The 22,540-nt window shown below is 40.0% G+C and overlaps 1 protein-coding gene across 1 annotated transcript in view; it reads right to left on the minus strand.

Annotated features, from left to right (window-relative positions):
• galr1b (galanin receptor 1b) overlaps positions 1–4,735 on the minus strand; it is a 72,652-nt gene extending 67,917 nt beyond the window's left edge. The window contains exon 1 of the mRNA XM_028809341.2: positions 3,840–4,735. Within this exon, the coding sequence (XP_028665174.2) occupies positions 3,840–4,508 (669 nt within the window). The 5' untranslated portion in view covers positions 4,509–4,735. The remainder of the gene's footprint in view (positions 1–3,839) is intronic.
• Between the last annotated feature and the right edge of the window lie 17,805 nt (positions 4,736–22,540).

The following is a 22,540-nucleotide window of genomic DNA, read 5'->3' on the forward strand; positions in this document are numbered from 1 at the left end:
TATCTCTTGATGATGCCCTCATCAAAGAGTCCAATCATAGAGACACCGACACAGGGCAAAATTACATTTCTCCAATTAATCTAACATGCACGCCTTTTTGGAGGAATACTGGAGTACCTTTTGGCAAAACCCACCAAGAGAACACTGACAACAACCAGCAATGTGATCTGAACCCTGCAGTGCTAACCACTGCACCACCATGCTGCCTATTAACAGACAGCAGGTGCTATGGGCTTCAAGCCCTGAGGTTGTGGGTTCAAATCCTGCTATAGGCACTGTGTGACCATGAGCAAGTCACTTCACCTGCATGTGCTTCACTTGGAAAACAAAAAAAAATGTAATCATTTGTATCTCAATACTGTAAGTTGCCTTGGATAAAGGCATCCGTCAAATAAAATAATAATAAATAAGATTTATTACTGAATTAAGGGAATCAAAGCAAGCAGTGTGCAATGTGTGCCAGCACAACCTTTGAATTAAATTCTACATTAACTTCTCAAAGGGAATAATAAAATCCAATATGGAAACCTAATATTAATACTTTTATTGGAAGTAAATTGCTGCATAACATAAGACTGGAAGACTGTAAACCCTTGCTTAACTGTGTAATCTTATCTATCCCTGTGCTGACTGCTTTTTTAAAGCTGACAATACTAGTAAGAACTGTTTAAGGACTTAAATATGATGCAAGTCAAACATAACAATTAATAGATAGGAATGAAGGAAGGGCCAGCCTGATCAGTCTAGTGACCTGGGCTCAAATCCTGTGCCTGGACATCAACTGTAAAGTTTTCCTCACCATTTGCTTCTAGACCTGTCAGGTTAACTAGTGATTCTAAATTGACTTAGTGAGGGTATATGCAATAGTGGATCCCTAATGTTCCCGGAGTGATTCCTGCCTTTTACCTGGTGCTGGTCTTCTGCCATTATGAGTCAGATTAAGCTGTCATGAGAATGTTCTGTATCTACAGCATGATTAATGACATAGGCCATGATAAGGTGGTTTATGAAGCAAATGAGACGTCAGCACACAATCAGACTAAAACTTAACAACAGAATAAAACTTTACACTAATGTTAGTATTGGCAGAACAATGAAGTGTATTGACATGACATGACAAGCATGAAAGGATCTGACATCAAGAGCAGAGAATAAAAGTAGTGAGAAATCAATTGAAAGAAGAAAAGATGTAGCTTGGTAAAGTAGGTGAGAATCTATTTTGGAATGTGAAGTCAGAAAGAAAGATCTTTACATGAGCTTCACCTATATACATCGGACTTCCAATGCAACTCAGAGTCCTGCCACGTGCAAATGTTCGCTGATGACACTGCTACACAGTGGTGTGCTGGGGAGGCAGCATAAAGAAGAGGGACGCCTCACGCCTGGACAAAGTGGTGAGGAAGGCAGGCTCTATTGTAGGCACGGAGCTGGACAGTTTGACATTTGTGGCAGAGCGACGGGCGCTGAGCAGGCTCCTGTCAAACATGGAGAATCCACTGCATCCACTAAACAGTGTCATCTCTAGACAGAGGAGCAGCTTCAGTGACAGACTGCTGTCAATGTCCTTCTCCACTGACAGACTGAGGAGATCGTTCCTCCCCCACACTATGCGACTCTTCAACTCCACCCGGGGGAGAAGTAAACATTAACATTATACAAAGATATTGTCTGTTATACCTGCATTTTTATCACTCTTTAATTTATTGTTTTTTATCAGTATGCTGCTGCTGCTGAAGTATGTGAATTTCCCCTTGGGATTAATAAAGTACCTACCTACCTACCTTCCTTAAATATATGGTGTTGCATGGTGTGACTTATCCCAAACACATTTACCTTGGTCTTTTTTTATCCTACTTCACAAAAAAAATATAGACTGCTGACATGATAATGTAATAGACTGTCACCAACACCTGAAATGCAGAATCATGCTGCACATGTTTCCTCAACACTATGTTAAGAGAACAACTTTAATCACAGAAGCCACTACATCATTTACAGATCTTCTGAAACTGCAGATTGGAGTGATAGAACAATGAAGACGTAATGGTGTAAGTCAATTCAAGTGGATTGTATTGTTGTATCACCTATATGCATTGTATGTACAGTGATACGAATGCAGGACCACTATGCAACATAAGACAGAGAAAGGGCAATGTGTTTAAGTAAGGGTATACAGTACATACTTAAGTTAAATAACGGGCTATAAAGAAAATATGTTGATGAACATAACGGATGGACTGGCATCCTGGCTGATATGGAGTTTTGTTTATATGGCAGGGAGTCCGTCATTAATGGTGGACGAGTGTCCCGGTCAGCATGGTTGGTATTCCCTTTCCCAGTCCGGATGATAAAATGGAAGGACAGTGGGTGGGTATTCCCCCAGTGCACTGGGTGGCAGCATCACTCTGGCATAGCTCCCATTTGGACACCTGCAGGCTGTGTGTGAGAGATGTAGTTCTGGAGAGCAGTGCTGATGGGGACCTCGGTGGCCACTAGATGGTGCTGTTAAGACGAGGCTCACCTGTCGGATGGAGTCGCCACCTGACCCAAAAGTGCTTCCTTGCAAACGTGCTAACACACTGGAAGTATCCCTGGGTCCAGGTTGAAAGGGTCCCTCCACCTTACACAGGTGGAGTTGGGAGACTAGTAGGACAGAGCTCACTTGGGAGGACTGAAGAAGAAAGGAAAGATTGGTGCTTGTGAATTGTGGAAGAAACCTGAAATAAAAAATGTATTTGAACCCAAGACCATCTTTGGTGTGGTTGTATCTGGGGTTTGGATCTTGATGATGCCCCTACAGAGCACAGTGTACTGTATATGCACACAAATGACAGGACAGTGAAAGAAAAGTACAAATGCACAAAACAATTTCATAAAATAAAGCAGACACCTTCAGGACTTTAATTTCATATTAAAATGATGTGCACTCTAAAAATAAAAGTCACTAATATCTTTAATTGATGCATACTCACAATAAAATATGCTACAGCACATTGAATAAATGATTGATCAAACAAGCACTTGATCTTAGGTAAGACACTGATATTCAAGAGATTTTTTGTACTACCATGACATGCTTCCTGCAAACATACGCTCCTTTACCCACTGTACTCCATTTTTTTAACCTGCTTATTCCATAAACTTCATGAAAGCTATTGACCCAATAACCTTGGCAATGTAATCTTCAGTCCATCCATCTAACCATCCCTGTTTTCTAACCTGCTACTCCAGTTCAGTATCCCAGGAAGCTTTTGCCTATGCAGCATTGAGACTAAAAGAGGAACAAGGCCTATTAAGAAAGCAAGTCCATCGCAGGACCCATTTACATAAACAGACACTTCAGGCTTATTTAGAATCTTTAGTTAACCATGCGCACACAAGTCTGTAAAGCATAGTTTCATAAACTGTGGGTTGTGGCACATGCAGGCTCATGATTTACCATTGTATTCAATGGGAAGGGGTTGCAGTATGGTTTGCAAAATGTCTCCTGCTGGGTCGCCTTGGGCAGACTAAGCAATCAGCATTGCACTGTTATGACTTACTGCAGTAGTTCTCCAAGGGGGATCCCCCCGGATCTGACAGTCATGACATACTGGGTCTCAAAGATGCTAGCAAGGGCAAGATTGAGTTACGAGAAAAAATAGATGAAGAAACACCGCTGTAAAAGAAAACCCCCACATAGACATAGGGAAATCATGCAAACGCCACACAGATATTTTCACTGCTGTATTTTTTTGCTGAAACACAACTCGCAGGAAGATGTCAGGGGCTTTAAAGACCAATTAGTAATAAACCCAGCTGACCCCTCCCCTTTTTCAGATCGGACACTGCCCACTCACCTTCGCATAGCAGCACGTGATCAACACTAAAGGCAGCAGGTAGCCGATCATCAAGATGGTTACTTTGTACGTCTGCTTAGTTGTAGTGTTTGGCCACACCTCCCAACAGAACGATCTGTTGGGGGCGTCTTGGTGCCCTCTTAATGTCTGGTGCTGAGCCACTGGGATGGCGAACACGAAGGATAGAACCCAGATTGCAGCAACCCCGATGGACGCGTTTTTCTTGTTTCGGATACACGGGGACCGCTTAGAATGCACAACGGCAATATACCTGTCCACCGACATGGCAACCAGTGTGAATATGCTAACCAACATGCTGACCATTACAAAGTAATGCACGAACTTGCAGAGGAAAGCTCCGAATATCCACTCGGGCAAGGAATAAATAGTAGCCTGGAAAGGCACACAGAAAATGAGAAAGGACAGGTCCGCTATGCTGAGGTTTAAGATGAAAGTGTTAGTGATGCTCCTCGATCGCCTAGACTTAATCCTCCCGATGACCACCATCACCAGAGAATTCCCGATAATGCCCAAGAGAAATATAACTCCAAACATGACCGGCACAATGACCGCCTCAGGACCCCCTTCTTTTTCAGAGGTGATGTTTGCCTCTGAGTTCCAGTTCTCAGAAAGAGTGTCGTTTTGGGTGCGCGCCCTGCCCTCGTCCATCCTGCCTCCTTTAGGAGAAGAGATCCGCGTGCTGGCTTATCTTTGGAGAGGGATCCGGGTGATCCAGCAACAGGTTTTGCGATCCATGACTTCGTTTGTCACCTTCTGCAGAAACGGTTTGCTGGAAATGTGGAACGACTCCGTCCCGACTGAAGGGAGGTGTAACATGCACATCTACACAGGCTCTTTTTCCTTTTCTCCCCTCTCTCTCTCTCTTTCACTCTGTGTGTCTGTCACTTACTCACAAGCGCGCACGCACACAGACACACACACACACACACACACACAGAGTCGTGCACGTGGTGCAAGGGGGCAGAGCAACAGATGCGCGGTCGCTACTTTGAACATCCAAATAATAGCGTGGATACCGCGGACGGAATTTATCGGAAAGGACTGCCCTAGGTTCAAGAGAGCATCAGAAAAAGTGAGACGCCTACATGTCGATATGTCGACCAAGATAATAAACAGATCGACGAAATAAAGTGACAGCGGTACTCCTGAGTAGACTTCTTCCGCTTAGAACTTAGTTGGCCAATTTACAGCGCAAATGTTCTAATTATCAGTTGCACTTCTGGACTCGAGGGACTTGAAAGGTGAAGTGTACGATAATATGTGGCAGCTATGTTAAAATAAAAACTTCGATAAAACGAGCCAGCTATCGAGTCAAATAACTTTGAGCTTATCAGCACAGAAATTATCAATAGTGTATTATAAATTAAGTATGCGTATTAATAAATCATGAAGTTGGATAAAATACGCTCATTATCTTTCTTCTGCAGTAGATAAAACCGATCGATTCTAAACTGCTTAAATGCTAAAATAATAAGTAAACAGGTTGTTTAATTTATAAGTGAAATAGACTTCAATGCATTAATAAACCATGCAGAGCACAGCGACGCTGACAGTGACCCGATCAACTGTGTCCGCAGAGGTAAACACCAGCAAGAGACCATAGAGTTTATGATGGGATTGCTAATTGACGGTAATACTGAACTCTGCATCTTTAATCTGGCATACAACCTGTTGTCTTTTACGGAATAATATATTATTTATTTTCTTTGCGTAATGTTTCCTTACATTCGTAACTACAGAGCTGTGTACTTAAGAAATGTGTTTTGCCAACACGGAGTAGATCTACGACTGAAGGCAATCACCTTTATATTTGTATTAAAATGGACATTTTCTTTTGCATGTTTTGTACATCACGGTTTACTTTGAGCAAACTGACGCGCTCTGATGACTCAAAGTTTTGAGGATAGTTGTGTAGGTGAGTGTGGCCTGTCTGGACGACAGGTGAAAGTGGTTTCAGCCAGATCGAAATGTGTGTTGTGTGTGTTTTATGAATGCAAGAAAAGAAAGAGCAGCTTCCTGGGTCCTCCCTGCGTAGTGTGCATGTTCTCCCTGTGTCTGCGCGGGTTTCCTCCGGGAGCTCCGGTTTCCTCCCACAGTCCAAAGACATGCAGGATATAGCAGGTTGGATGATGGATGGATGGATGAAGAAGAAAAAAAATGTAGTAGCCGACTGGCTACCATTGCTGGCTCACTACTCCAGACAAAATGGATGGAGCAAAGGATTTTCCATGTGTTCACATTTTTTCTTGCGTTTGCATTTATTTTTTCCCCTGATACTCCGTTTTGTACATCTGACCTAAAATGTGTTAGACTAGTCTAATTAGTCTAGTAAATGTGTTAGACTAGTTTGTAACTCTAAACTGCTATTTTATAACGCTGTGTGCCTTGCAATAGACTGGACTTGTATCACATGGCCTTATATTTTGCCTCTGGTGCTGTGGTGGTGTCCACCTTGCATAACATTAATCAGTTCCATTCATTATAGTAATAATGTGGGTTTAAATAACAAATGGACTAGTAACTGTATTAATCCATCCATTCATTTTTAAACCCACTTATCCAGAGAAGGGTCCCAGTACGCAAGGCGAAAACAATCTCAATAGATGGCACTAGTCCATCACAGGGTGAATACTCTCACACAAACACCCACCCACCACCTTACACATGTCTTTGGGAGGAAATAGAAACAACCAGAGGAAATCTACACAAACTTTTAAAAACAACTGTTCTTTAATGGCAATGCACAGTGTTGTTCCTCTTGAAATCATTGCTTGAAAAACAACTGCTCCTGCCATATGAAAGTGGGCTTTGAAAAGGTTCTTAATATGTGAGCAAGACACACGTTTAATGTATAATGAACAAATGGCAGGATACTAAGAGATCAAGAAGACCTGAACTCAGTCTGTATTCCTGTATGTCGCTTGCATCCTTTTAAAATCAGGAACCCAGTAGGATTTCACAAATCTGTTATTATCTACTTGTAGTTCTTTTTTGGAATCTGTTACAGATTCACACACATAATGGTTCTTTCTGGAACCTTCATGTGGATAGTTTTTTTTTTGGAAAACCAAAAAGGAGAACTTGCAAAATCCACACAAGGAGCACTCAGTATTTGAACCTGAGTCTCCCTGTTGTAAAACTGAAGCACCACCTTTGTACCATTGTATTTTGATAATATGTTTTAGACTAATTAATGTTATTAAAATGGAGTTGTTGGAAACACTAACACTGTTATTACCTCAGACTACACACACAGATGTAGTATATCCAAAGATATAATTGTAAATGCTTTGTATGGAGTATTTACTCAATATTAGATCAAACATTTACAAATGCTGTATTATAAGATGCATCATTACATTATTTGCATTTTGTTGGCCCTGTCTTGTCCCCCAGTTCCTTCCATTGAAAAACAACCCCACAGCATGATGCTTCCACCACCCTGCTTCATTGGTGGAATGGTATTGCACAGGTGACGAGCAGTGTCTGGTTTCCTTCAGACATGAGCCTAATCTTGGCATTATTACACAGTCTGAGAGTTCTTCAGATGCCTTTTTGCAATCTCCAATTAGGCTTCCATGTACTGTATCTCTTACTGTGGAGAGGCTTGTTTCTGTCTGGCCAATGTGTCTTTAAACCCAGATTTATGAAGTGTTGCAGTGATGAATGTCCTTCTGGAAGTTTGTCCCATCACCACACATGTTCTCTGGAGCTCAGCCAGAATGACCATCTGGTTCATGGTCACCTCTCTTACCATTGCTCTCCTCCCCAACTGGTCAGTTTGGCTGGATGGTCAGCTGTAGAAAGAGTTGTGGTTGTTCCAAGCTTCTTCCATTTAAGAATCATGAATGCAGCAGTCCTCTTGAGAATCTGAAATAATGTCAGAATGTATTTGTAGCCTTCCCCAGATCTGTGTTTTGAAAAAATTCTATCTTTAACTCTGTAGGGAAATCCTTTGACATGGCAGTTTGGGTTTTGCTCAGATTCACATCATCAGCTGTGGACCTTACATAGTCAGGTTTCTGTCTTTCCTAATCCTGTTCAATCAAATGAATTGACCACAGGTGAACTCCAAACAAGGTGCTGAAACATCTCTATGATGATCGATAGAGTGGGATGCACCAGGGTCATAGCACGGGATCGGAATACTGGTGTCAATGTGATATTTCACTTTTTATCTTTAATAAACTTGCTCAAATTTCTGAAGTCCTCTTTTCACTTTATCATTATGAAGTATTGAGTGTTACTTTTATGAAGGAAAAAAAATAATTGCATTTAACACAAGGTTGCAGCATAACAAAATGTGACAAAAGCGAAGGGGTCTGAATACTTTCTGAATCCATATATACTGTCACACTTGCACACCTGGGAACCACCTTCCAGGCTCAGAAGAGGTAAACAGTACCACACTGGAATGAGAAGGGGAACGAGAGGGAAAAAGAGGGGGCACTGACTCTAACGGTACGTCCTCCTTTCCTTACAAAATCAAACAGCTACCCACAGGGGCCTGCCTAGCTACACCCACAAAGCCCCTAAAAGGCTCTGTCCCTTTTGTCAAAGATATCAAAAGCAGCCGCTCCCGGAAGGTGGTGTCTCATCGTGACCTGAAGATCTAGAACAGTGGTTCCCAAACTTTTTTTGGCCATGCCCCATCTAGGCCTCTCTAAAATCATGATGTCCCCCACTGTAACATATGCCTTATTCTTATTATTACCTATTCAAAAAGTGAACTCCTACTCAAGTGGAGGAAGCCCATAATGTCATTAATTTGGTCTAAAGAAGCTTCCAAAGAACATGGAAACAAAAGATGGAAAGGATAGTTGAAGTACTGACAAAGAAATCACTAAGAAATTGTTAAAAAAATAGTATAATATAAAGTAATACGAAAATACAGCAAATACAGTTTTGAAAACATATAATAAGAGACGTGATATTCATAAATATAAAATAACTTAATGACAGCTTTTTCTGTAATATTTTGAAATTTTATATTTTTGTTATATTGCAAAATTTTATAATCATTGTTACAATTCATATTATTTTAATGGTAAAAACGATTTCTAAAAAGAAAAACACAGGCCGGTTGTAAAATCAAAAATTAAAGGGTTCTTCACAATCCCTTCTATGTTTATATAAATTTATAAATGTCTCTGTAAAAAATAAAAATTAAAATGATTTGTTTATTTTTTTCTATCATTTTTAACAGTGAATTTCTGTTTTTTCATTTTATAAATTGTTTAATGTACCTAAATTCTCAAATTGCCCCCCTAAAAAATCTAATTGCCCCCTAGTGGGGCGTGTGCCCCACATTTGGAATCACCAATCTAGAAGGACAGAGCTCTGACCTTATTGTACTCTTAAGGTGGAAAGTCCTTATGTATGCATGTTATTTGGACCCTAACAGCTGTCTTGTTTGTTTTATCTAAACAGGGCAACTCAATTGGTATTCCAACTGTTTCCCAGAGTGTTCTTGTCTACAATACATACATTTTTTCAGATTTGAAAACCTTAAAATCATTTTATGGCATACCTTTGGAACGATATGGCTCAAATAAAAATAAAATCTAAAAGTAAAATGTGAAGAGTTCTTGAAGTTCTCAATGAATGTTAAAGTATCACTAGTTCGTATTTTACGTAGATATTAAAGGTTAGATGTCTAGCAATGTCTTATTAACATCTAAAGCTACAGTAGGCCATTTAAAAGTTAACAGTATATTTCATGTGTTTGGTCATTGTTTCCATTATTGTGTGTGTGCAGCAGGTGATCTGAGAATCCTCATTTTTAGACATCTTGAATGGCTAAGGTTGATGTTTTCCTATTTTTTGCCTGGATTGGTAATTGAAGGCACCTTAAAGTATCAAGGCAGTTACAGTATGAGCCATCAAAGGCAGAAAAAAGTATGGAGGGGCCAGATGTCAGCTGCACATTTCCACATGTTGGGACCAATCCCATGGATGCACCTACCCACGTCCCCAGGATAATTCTTTTCCAGTCTTTGTTGCAATATGCTTTATGTGCACTTATCAATATGCGTGTGTCCATGGTATGCTGGTACACATGCTGCATTTTTGGTCTATTTAATTTGCTGTATATTATTTGCTTATGTAAATTTTAAGACCAATGTGGTGTTTAGAACAGCAGTCTCAAAACTACAGAGTCCGGTGTCAAATCTCACCACTTCCTCCATGTGTCTTTGCAGCTTTTTTTCTTTGTAGTTTTGCTTTCCTACCACATCCCAAAAGACACCATCCAGGGTTTGTTCTTTCTTTGTGCTCAGTGTTGCTGAACTGGCTCTATCATTCAGTGACCATGAGCTTAATTAAGTGTATTTGGTATTGAATGAGCAATTATCCATCCATCCATTTTCCAACCCGCTGAATCCGAACACAGGGTCATGGGGGTCTGCTGGACCCAATCCCAGCCAACACAGGGCACAAGGCAGGAACCAATCCCGGGCAGGGTGCCAACCCACCGCAGATGAGCAATTATCTAAATATGAAAATGACATAGAAGCTTAGCAATCAACAAACGAATATGCACAGGTCAGCCTTCTTGAATTTGTTTAAAGAATAAAGCAGGTATGCCACCAACGACAGAGAGCGCCAGTCAGTTTTAGTTATATTCCAACTGCATGTATTTGTTCTGGGTAAATTCTGCATTTTTTGGAGATCATGAGATATTTTGGTTAAACTTTTAATCAAGTCTTTTTTTATAAAAAGCGGAAACATAAAACACATGCAACTAAATATTTTGGATAAGTAATTTTATATATTTTGGAATTAGAAATAGCAGGACACCTGTTGTCTTGAGGGCCTAGATTTTGACATCTCTTTGAAAGGGTTAATGTATGTCTGTCTGAGTGCTCTTGAACCAAATTAGCAAGTTCAAGTTTTGTAAATGAACTGGTTTAAGTTCATTAAATGTGAACTGTAATGTCAAATATTTTTAGGAAGAGGTTAAGATATGTAACTAGGTCATACAATAATTAAATATTACCAGTCAATGGGGATTTATACTTTTGCTGTATTCATTTCCAGCAGGTTCATAGTACCTTAGGTTTTTAAGGATAGCGTGGTGGTGCAGTGATTAGTCCTGTTGCCTTACAGACCCCAAATCTTAAGTTTGAATCGCATACCCAGTCTTTATGTCCCCCCAGTTTGTTTTATTGGCCTGGCGTGAGTGTGAGTACATACATTAGTGAGCCTTGTGATGAACTGGCCTCCTGTCCATGGGTGTTTCCTGCCTTATGCTCAATATGCTGGGTTCTAGAAACTAGATTACGTGGGTTTGAAATGTGTTATGTTTATGTGGTGTTTCATTAAATGTTAAAATAGTTGAGTAATATTGTATATTACCATTGAGCAAGGATTTATATTTTCACCTCTTATTACACCATCTTACTGGCAGTTAGCCTTTAAATTATCTCCGGGTTTATTGTATATTGTGGTGTAGACCACACAAACATATTTGATGTTCTCAGTCTCATCCAGGTAATTTATTTACTGAAAGGAAAGTAACTTGTGACAAATGGTCTACTAAATTCATTAAATATTCATCACTTTATAGGCATCTGTCTGAAAAATGTTAACTTTAAAAAGAAGATAGTAAAAAGGGAACAAGACAAATTCCTGGGAATATTTACAAGAAAAATCAAATTTGAAAGAACAATCAGGTTGAAGGAGTCCAGTTAACGAAGTGTTTTGATGTATAGGACTAGTTGAGCATCTTACCACACGATGACTCAATAAAAACCTATGGTACTAAGACCCCATCCACACTTCAGTGTTTTCATTTTAAAACGCAGACATTAATCTCACTTTTCACCTTTCCTCCACATTACCCCAGAATTTTTAACCTCCAAAAATGAAGACTTTTAAAAATGCTCTTCACAGCCATATGCTTGACTTTTTACTGTGTAAGGAAGAAAATATACTCATGAGAAAATACAGACTCTGAACACACTTCAATTGGTTTGTGCTTATTATGTGGCCCTTCCCCGATTGGATGGTGCTCATTACAATGTCTCATTACCTGACTGGTCACCCTTCATGGAAGATAACCACATTCTAACTTAGCAGACATAGAAGAGTTGCTTTCTATGGTGCTTGTAGTGTTGCTTACCTGTATGAATCTAAATTGCATTTTGGACTGTTTAAATGTTGCATACATGCACAAAAGGCAAATAATTTACTGGTTGACTACAATTTTGCAATAAATCCTGTGACTGGCAGCATTTCCAAAGATTTTTCCATTTTGGTGAACGTCTACATCATTTGTGATTTTGGTTGTTTTAGTGTGGATGGAGATACTTTCATAAACAATTTGAAAATGTTAGTATGGACAGAGATTGTTTTCTTTTAAAAACATGTTTTTTAACGAAAATGTAGTAGTCTGGACATACAGTAACCTTTCATGGTAAAGAAGGTTAACTTTTCATTCATTCATTCATTCACTCATTCATTCATTTTCTCTCCTAGCATATCTAAATTGAAATCCTAGCATCCTTGCATATCAGATATGTAACTGTTGAAGTTAATGAATTCCCTTAATGAAAAATGACTGTAATGTGGTCCTTACTTTGAGTTGTGGAAATAACCTACTGATCGAACAGTATTTGTTTTACGTAGCATCTTTCCATAGCAAAGCATTCCCTCTAATAAAGTATGGAAGTAACTGAATTAATAAGATCAATATCCATCAAATGAGCAATAATGATTGTAGAGAAAAGCCAAGCAAAATGACACTTTTTATTGGCTAACTAAAAAGATTACAATATGCAAGCTTTCGAGGCAACTCAGGCCCCTTCTTCAGGCAAGATGTAATACAGAGACTGGAGTTCTTGCCTGAAGAAGGGGCCTGAGTTGCCTCGAAAGCTTGCATATTGTAATCTTTTTAGTTAGCCAATAAAAGGTGTCATTTTGCTTGGCTTTTCTCTACATTCATAATAGCTAACACGGTACAACACCCTAGTACTACAATAATGATTGCAATGAACATTGTCTCCTACTCTGAGTTTCAGAAATAAACAAGTGGTCAATCTTTGTTTTATATAGTGCTCTTTAGTTGGAAAAGGTACCTACTTAAAACGTGTAAAAATAAATAAATGGGAATCAAAGGAAAAACAATTGCTTATAGCAGCAAACGTAGCAGTAGTCATATTGTTACATGTACAGAGTAGAGTGAAATTCTTAACATGCATGTCCAACTAACACACTACACATTACTACTCTTCAACAACACCTTCAGTCAGTCATTTTCCAACCTGCTATATCCTAACACAGGGTCACGGGGGTCTGCTGGAGCCAATCCCAGCCAGCACAGGGCGCAAGGCAGGAATAAATCCCAGGCAGAGCGCCAACCCACCGCAGGACACACACGCACGCATGCACGCACACACACACACACACACACACACACACACACACACACACACACCAGGCACACACTAGGGACAATGTAGCCTCCCTTGACCTGCATGTCTTTGGACTGTGGGAGGAAACCCACGCAGACACGGGGAGAATATGCAAACTCCACGCAGGGAGGACTCAGGAAGCGAATCTGGGTCTCCTTACTGCGAGGCAGCAGTGCTACCACTGTGCCACCCTCTTCGACATCACCTTCAGTCAATATTTTCACAGAGGTGTAGAAGACTTTACCATATGGTACTCTAAAATATTTCTTGTAGTAAATGCAAAGAAAACTAAAGAAATGGTCATTGATTTTAGGAAAGTAAAGGAAGAGGTCCCAACGTATGGAAATAAACAATGGGATACATAATACAATCACTGCCTGATTAAAGCAGCGAGTCAAATCATTGGGGTAGAACAAAAGTGTAACAGCTACAGTATATGAGGACCTAGTTTTTAAAAAGCTCCATTAAATCCTCAACAGTCCCACATACCCACTACATTATGAATTTAATTTCAGCTCTGTGGCATTAAATAGATTTTTTCAATGTTGAATAAAATCTTCAAGATGTAAGATCATTTGTATCCTCCACAATTAAGCTATTTATTAAGAGCTGGTTACCAAGAATACATGCCCATCACTGACATGGCAGAGTCATATAAGACATTATAGAGATGGATATAAAGTTTTTAATATATGTATTTGCATATGTATGTATTTACAGTATGTTTAGTATATGTATGCATGTTGGTGTTCTGACGTATGTTTTTTTTTATACTGTATCTCTTTGCCCTGTTTTTTAACATTTAAAACCTATGTCTATGTAGGTTTACTGTTGATACACAAACAAATGAATTTCCCTATATGGGCTTAGTAAAGTTAAAGTTGAGCTGAGTTGACTTATATTAAGAAAATAGTATAAGTCTAAAATGTATAGCATACTCTGTATAAATTAAATACACTAATAAAATTACAATAAGGATTTAAGTATTCTCAATGTAATTAGGATTGAGCCCTTCACTCTGTATTGCAGACCAACGACCAACCCTTGTTTTATATGGCACTTTTTCACTGGAAAGTGAAAATATGATAAAGTAAGTGGGGATCCCAATCAATTAGATTTTAATATTATGATTCCCCTTTTCTGAACTTTGTAAATGATAAATAAATAAATCATATTTACTTAATATAGTGTCTTCCTACAGACAGTGTTCCTCAAAATATGTATACAGATGTCTAATTCAATTGTTTCTTCACAGTTTGGCATACTGTCACCTCAAGTGACTCGCTTTGTGATTCAGTGACTGGAACTGAATGTGTCACATTGTAGCCAGCCGGCCACACTGCCTGCCTACTTAATGAAAGACCTGTCCCATCTTGTAAAAGGTGTAAATAAATAACTAATAACGGAGTTCTTAGTTCACTTAACTCGAATTAACTAAATAAAATTGCACCCTCTGTCCTGCCAGTTGTCAAATAATTAAGGGAGTGTTGACATAATTGACTGTAATAACCATGAGGTGTGAAAATGTGTGTATTTAAGGGGTCCTGTACAAAAAGAAATGGAGTCTCCTCCTATAAAATACAAAAAGCTTTCCATTCTGTGAAAACAATTTGGCCACAAGGGGCTGCCACTGAGCTCCAACTCCACCAAACACAGTTTAAGTTTAAAATAAAATGTATTTATTACCCAGAGACACATTCACCAGTTTTTTTAAGATCAGTCCAACAATGTACCAGTCATTAATAAAACTCCTTCTTTATTAATTATTAAGCGTCCTGACAGACTCGTCTAGATGAGCCAGCGTGACTCCTTTTATATCAGACCCGGGAGCACTTCCAGGGTGTCACGGAATTGCATGCTGGTGCTCAAGGATCTCCCTTTTATACTGCAATACCCAGGCAACCCTGCCAATATAGCACTGCCACCTCTCATGCTTGAGAACAAATTGTTGAAAAGACCCACTCATCCCTCATCCATCTACTATTTAATCATCTGGGACCGGGACAGAAACTGAGGACCATCTCGACCAGGTTGTGTCTCCATTCTTGTGCTTCATCCATTACAGCCCAGCAGGCCAAGTAGGAAATCATCCCAATCCCCACTTGGGATGCCAGTCCAGCCTGTCTGGAACTTACAGTACAACAGATAGAATTAATTAAAATGGGGCCTCCGTCATATTCAACACAAATATAATGAAATTAAATTCTGGTCTTCTCATGTAAAGCATGGATACAATGAAATTAAAGACTTAAACTGGCAAGCATATAAATTGTTGATTATAACAAAGGTGTTCTCCTTTTCTGGATTATGGAACTAATTTACTGAGAGGAGGGGCTTTCTCTAAGTAAATAGCTAAGTAATTCCATTTGTACTAAGCGATGCTCCATGTTGTCGAAATATATTTCATAAGGCCCCCTCCTCTGCTTTTATAGTGTGTCGCTTATCAAATTTGAGAAGAAGGCAGAAATAATAGGAAGGCCCAGAAACAATTACAATTTGTTTGGATGCTTGGCATTTGTCACTCAGTTCAAAGAAGCATAGTATCTTAGAAGTGTCCTTGTGGTGATGACAGGGACAGTCTCTACTTTTGCCACTTCCCACACAGCAGGGCCTCATTGCCCTCAGCTTCCCTACCTTAGTCACCAAAGCCATGGCTTTTTCCTGGTAGCTCATTTAAGCCTCACAGAGCTTTCTGGGTTTGTTGACGTGTCTGTCTGCTCAGCTCATTACGCCGAATGTCTCACTGCTCTGTTTTTCCACCTTATTTGCAGAGATCAGAGTGTACGAGCAACAGCAGCCTGCGTGCTCTTCTGCTTCCTCAGTCAGGCTAGCAGTGTGCTTCTGCACAGCTTTGTGACGCCCAAGAGCTGAAACTGGCTTAGCCTGGCAAGCTGTTGGGGTATAAATAGCACTTGTTACAAGTGTTCCTTTCAGCTGAAATGTTGTTATGGACAAAACACTTGTGCTGTCAGCATTTCTGAACAAGAACTGAAGCACAAAACTTTAAAAAAGAGGGAGAGTAGGGTAAACTATTTGGGGGTGACATTGCCCATTCCAGTCAAGTCCAAACCCCTTAGCTGACTAATACCCTGACTCGAGGTGCCAGGGACTTGAGTGCCAGGGAGCAGGAGCCGGTTTTGTCTTTTTTTTTTCATTTAATATTTTTAGTAACACCAATATGAACATACAAGGCAACATGACCACAGAGTTTTCAAATTTATATCAACCTTTCAACATTAGAAGGTGCTTATTTACCTTTCATACAACACCTTTAACATGTAGGATGAATCCAAAGTACACTGATACACCACTCAACATTTGTCCAAAATGTCCCTTCACTTTTTCAACTTTATTGTATTGTAAATTTAATTTTAAATGGACAAATCTGCAAATTTTGCTCATTAATCTACACTTAACAACCCATATTGACAAAGTGAAAACTTTTTTTCAAAAAGGTTTGCAAATCAAGAACTGAAAGCTCTCATTCATTTAACTATTTAGACCTTTAATTCGGTACTTTGTAGAAGCTCCTTTGACAGCAAGTACAGCTGTGAGTCTTCAAGCGTAAGTCTCTATAAGTTTTGAACACCTGGATTTGGACAGTTTATCCTATTCTTTCTGGTAGATCATCTCAAGCTCAGTTATATTAGATTGGAAGCATCTGGTAAACTGCCATTTTCAGGTCTCTCCACAGATGTTCTATGGGGTTTAAGTCTGGGCTTTGGCTGCGCCACTTGTGGACAATCAGAGACCTGTCCCAAAGCCACTCCAGCATTGTCTTTGCTTAATGCTTTCTGTCATTGTCACACTGAAAGGTGAACTGTCACCCCAGTCTAAGGTGACATGCACTCTGGATCAGGTTTTCTTCAAGGACCTCTCTGTATTTGGCTACAATCATCCTAATGTCAATTCTGACCAGCCTCCCTGTCCCTGCCATTGAGAATCGCCTCATAACATGATGCTGCCACCACCATGCCTCATTGTAGGGATGGTATTAGGCAGGTGAAGAGCAGTACCTGTTTTTTCCAGGCATAGTGCTTGGAGTTCTGCCAAAAGAGTAAACTTTTTGTTTCTTTTGAATTGTTTTCTTCATGCTGTCAATATCCAAGAGGGCTGTCATGTGTCTTTTATTGAAGGATGGCTTCCATCTTGCCTCTCTATCATCGACGCTTGACTGATAGAGTTTTGCTGAGATGGCCATCCTTCCCATATGTTCTCCCATCTCAGCAGAGGACACAGGTAGCACAGTGGTAGCGCTGCTGACTTGCAGTAAGGAAAACATGGGTTTGCGTGGAATTTACAAAGTGCATAGGAGTAGTTAGAAAAGTGCTATATAAATGTAAAGAGGTATTATAGGCAGCCAGTGTGGTGTAGTGGTTAAGGTTGAGAACTTTAAAACCTGAGATTGTAGGTTCAAATCCCACTATTGACACTGTTTGACTATGAACAAGTCACTTGACCTGCCTGTGTGCAAATTGGAAAACCAAATGAAATGTAACCAATTGTATCCTGAATGTTGTAGTTAACCTTGGATAAAGGTGTCAAACAAATAAGTAAATGCAAGAGTAAATGCAAGAACCGTTGGGTTTTTTGTCACCTCCCTGACCGAGGCCCTTCTTGTTTGAATCAGCTGGATGGCCAGTGCTAGGAGTTCTGTTGGTTCCAAACTTCTTCCATTTCACAGTTATTGAGGTCACTGTGCTCCTGGGAATACTCAAAGCTTTAGAAATAGTTTTATCCCTTTTCCCTGATCTGTGCCTCACTACAATTTGATTGTGGAGATCGACAGATCATTCCTTGGATTTCATGGCTTAGTGTTTGTTCTGAAATGCCCTGTGAATTGTATGACCTTATATACACAGGTGTGCGCCTTCCTAAATGATGTCTAATGAATTCAGTTTGACACATGTGGACTCCAGTCAAGTTCAAGACACATCTCAAAGAAAATCAAAGCAAACGGTGCACCTGAACACAATTTAGAGTGCCACAGCAAAGAGTCTGAATGCTTATATGAATGACAAATTTTAGTTTTTGATTTTAATAAATTTGCAAACCTTTCTGAAAACATGTTTTCACTTTGCCATTATGAGGTATTGAGTGAAGATTGATGGGCAAAAATGGCTAATTTGTTTATTTAAAATTAAATCTACAACACGATAAAGTATGTAGAAAGTGAATACTTCCTGAATCCACTATATAAAGTGCCCAGAGAGGCCTACTGTATAACTTTCTGGAAAGTAATTTACCATTCCATTTTCATGTAGTGTATTTCTCGGGTCAATCTCCATAGAGCTTTGAACATAATGATTTGCCACTCATACCTTTAACTGAGCTTTTCACAGTGAAGACCAACACAAACTCAATTCCTTACATATTTACTACTCATCACTTATATTGTGCTTTTCACATGAAATATGTTGACTGACCTCATAGGTGTAGATGATAAATTCACATGTTCATTTCTTAAATATGTAAATATTCAGCTTCATTTTGACCATATATTTACTGCATTAACTAAGTTTATTAAGCACATTCAGTAGTAGTATTAGTAGTTTTTATTTTAGTAGTAGTAGTGATAGTTGTCAGTCATCATCCAACCTGATATATCCTAACACAGGGTCAGGGGGGTCTGCTGGAGCCAATCCCAGAGCGCAAGGCAGGAACAAATCCTGGGCAGGGCGCCGGCTGGGAGTCATCTCACTGCAGGGCACACACACACCAAGCACACATGTCTTTGGACTGTGGGAGGAAACCGGAGCACCCGGAGGAAACCCACACAGACATGGGGAGAACATGTAAACTCCATCCCAGGGAGGTCCGAGGAACCGAACTCAGGTCTCCTTACTGCGGGGCAGCAGCGCTACCCACTGTGCCACCATGCTGCCCTAGTGATAGTTGTTTTTTTTTATTATCTTATTATTATCTTTGTTATTATTGTTAGTAGCAGTAGTGGTAGTAGTAGTACAGGCAACTGTGGCTACAGTTGCAAAGGTCAAACTAAAACTGGACAATGGAAGATTGGAAAAACATTGCCTTGTCTGATGAGTCTTGATTTCTGCTGCAACATTCAGAACATTAACATTAGGCATTAGGATCAGAATTTGGTGTCAAAAACATGAAAGCATGGATCAATCCTGCCTTGTATAAATGGTTCAGGCTGCTGGTGGCGGTGTAATGCTGTCATGGACATTTTCTTGGCACACTTTGGGCCCCTTAGTACAAACTGAGCATTGTTTAAATGCCATAGCCTACCTGAGTATTGTTGCTGACCATGTCCATCCCTTTATGACTGCAGTGTTCCCATCTCTGATGGCTATTTCCAGCAGGATAACACAAAGTTCGAATCATCTCAAACATGACAATGAGTTCACCTTACTCAATTGGACCCCACAGTGACCAGATCTCAATCCAATAGAACGCCTTTGGGATGTGGTGGAATGGAAGATTTGAATCATGGATGTGCAGCTGACAAATCAGCAGCAACTACGTGATGCTACCGTGTCAATATGGACCAAAATCCCTGAGGAATGTTTCTAGCATCTTGTTGAATCTATGCCTTAAAGAATTACAGCAGTTCTGAAAGCAAAAGGGGGTCCAACCCCATACTAGCAAGGTGTACCTAATAAAGTAGCCGGTGAGATTGTGTGTGTGTGTGTGTATATATATATATATATATATATATATATATATATATATATATATATATATATATATATAGTCACACAGGAGAGACTAGGGGGCAGTTAAAGGACCTGACAAACCGTGCGAAACCAAAAGATGGGGGACTAAGACAACATGTTAACAGCTCTCTCTTTATTTCAATAGGAAAGACGAACAACAAAAGAGCACGGCACCTTGAGTTTGTCTCAAAAGTGTTCTTTATTCACCTCGGGTCCTTTGCAGGTGACGTCACCACCATCCCAAGATCTCTCCGCATCATCTTTCCCAGCATTCCTACTTCCGTTCCCCACCTCATAAATATGTACGTGTTACCACCATCAAATGTCAATTGTATATCACAACTTCTTACTGTGGTTTACAGTATACGTGGATGGAATCCCTAACCCTTAACCTGTGTGTTTGTGTTTTCTTCACTCTATATATTTATACACAGTATATTTATATTGTGACCCCCCAGGGCATGTACAGCCACCCTTACCCCGACACAGACAGGCAGGACATGATTTTGCCACACAGCACTCGGTTTATTTACAGTGCAGCACACAATGCTCACAGGGCAAAACACAACACAGTCCCTTTGCAGCCTGTCCTTCCACCTCCACTCCTCCTCAAGAGCTTCGTCCAGTTCCTCCCGACTCAGGCCATTGAGTGCTGGTGACTGGCCCACTTTTATAGGACACCCAGTATGAGTCCAGATGCCCAACGAGCTTCTTCTGGCAGCACTTCCAGGTGTGGTGGAAGTGCTGCTAAATAGGGCCCTGCAAAACTCCAGGTGCCCCCTGGTGGTGGCCACGGGCCCCAGCAGGGTTGAGGTTCCATTCACACGACACATGGCCCCACTGGAAACCAAGGGGGCTGCCCTCTGTTGGTCCGGGGGAGAAAATGTGTTGAAAATACACCCTCCCCCGGTCCTTCCATAATTGGGGTGTCCCGGCCGGGTAAAGGCAAGTTAAGTGCTTTGCAAATGGTAATTGAAGGAGTCGAGTCCAACAACTTACTTGTTAGGAAAATTGCCAGCCTATAACAAATCACTATTCTTCCTTGTACACTTAACAAAAACCCTGAGGCTGACCTTGAGTTCAGTGGTAGAAGCCTCGATTAAGTGAAGTTTGGTACCACAGAGGCCTCATAAAGAGACTAGGGAGTGACTTTCAGTTTAATCAGTTGCTTTATGACTTTTCTACATGCCCTTCTGCTACTAAATGTGTGCCTCTTCAGGTTTACATCATGACCTTTCAGCTCTTTGCGAGCCCCCATTATATGAAGCTGCAGAACACAATAAAAAATATAAGCTTTAAAGAAGGTGAGGCCTTTTGGACTACGGCCAGTGATTTGCCCTCTCTGGCTTTTCTCCTTATGTCAGTAGATAATAAACTTTGACTGCAATGGAGATTATTCCCAGGATGGTTTGACTGGGGGAGGTTTTAGAGGCCTCAACAGACCTTATGATGAAATTCTTGTCTCAGAATTGTACATATTTTTCCTCTATAAATCAAAGAAAAGATTTTACAGTAGCTGGCATGAGAGATTGTACCATTACGTATTAACTAAGTAGCATGCAACTTAGTCCTACCAGGAAAGCACAGCTCAGTGCTCATTAGCAGGACTTAAAAGTCTTAAAAAGACCCATCTTTAGTGGAATCCTACTATACTAATATATTGGCATATATACTAATATATTGGCAGACCTCTACCAGAGCTCCCAGATGAGTGTCTTGTTTTGTTAATAATTTTGAGTGACTGATGTCATTCAAATAACTGTTTTCTCTGACATGTCTGGGAGGGTGCCATGGCCTCATGCCAGGTACATCACATCATTTTTTTCATTTATTATGTAGCAAAGACAGAAGATACCCGTGTTTGTGATTATGTGACAATTTGCTGAGGATGGAGTGACAGCCTACAAAACATTTTTATAGTGATCATTGACACAAGGAGATGCAAGCATTGACTATGGGGGCATCAGTTCTGTTTAGTATCTAGATGTGGTTATTTAGTTGTATGGTTTGACTGATTCCCTTAAGTGGTGTATCAAAGTTATAATTAAGCTCTAACTAAACCCCCTTGGAAATACAGTAGGTCATACTAACTTACATACTGTATACTGTATGAGCATTCTGTTGTTTAATGAAGTCTCATGCTATTTTTTGAAATAACACAATGGAATGTTAAAGCTTAAAAAAAGAAACTGTAGTAATATCATAGAATATCAAGCCTGTGAAAGTATAAATGGCAAACCACTCCATGATGGTACACTAGTACTGGGGTAATTTATGAAATATGTTTATGTTATAAACAGCTACAGAAGGTTGGGTTCAAATCTCAGCTTGCACATTCCATTGACAACCCAACACAAACAAGTCTAAATCAGCAACCCAGTGAACAGTAATCCCAAAACAGAAGCATGAAATGCAGAAACCAGAATAAACACTGAAAAGCAACAATACTTGGACAATCCAGTAAAAATCAAACAATGAACAACTAAGGAACTTGCTTCCCAGTCTTAATTTATAAGCTGGGGGTGGTCCTTTAGCAGTGAAGTGATGGTGGGTTTGCTTCTTGTGGTTCCACCTACAAAATACAAGA

The sequence above is a fragment of the Erpetoichthys calabaricus genome, chromosome 9 (assembly GCF_900747795.2).
Source record: "Erpetoichthys calabaricus chromosome 9, fErpCal1.3, whole genome shotgun sequence".
NCBI classification, from domain to species: Eukaryota; Metazoa; Chordata; class Cladistia; order Polypteriformes; family Polypteridae; genus Erpetoichthys; species Erpetoichthys calabaricus.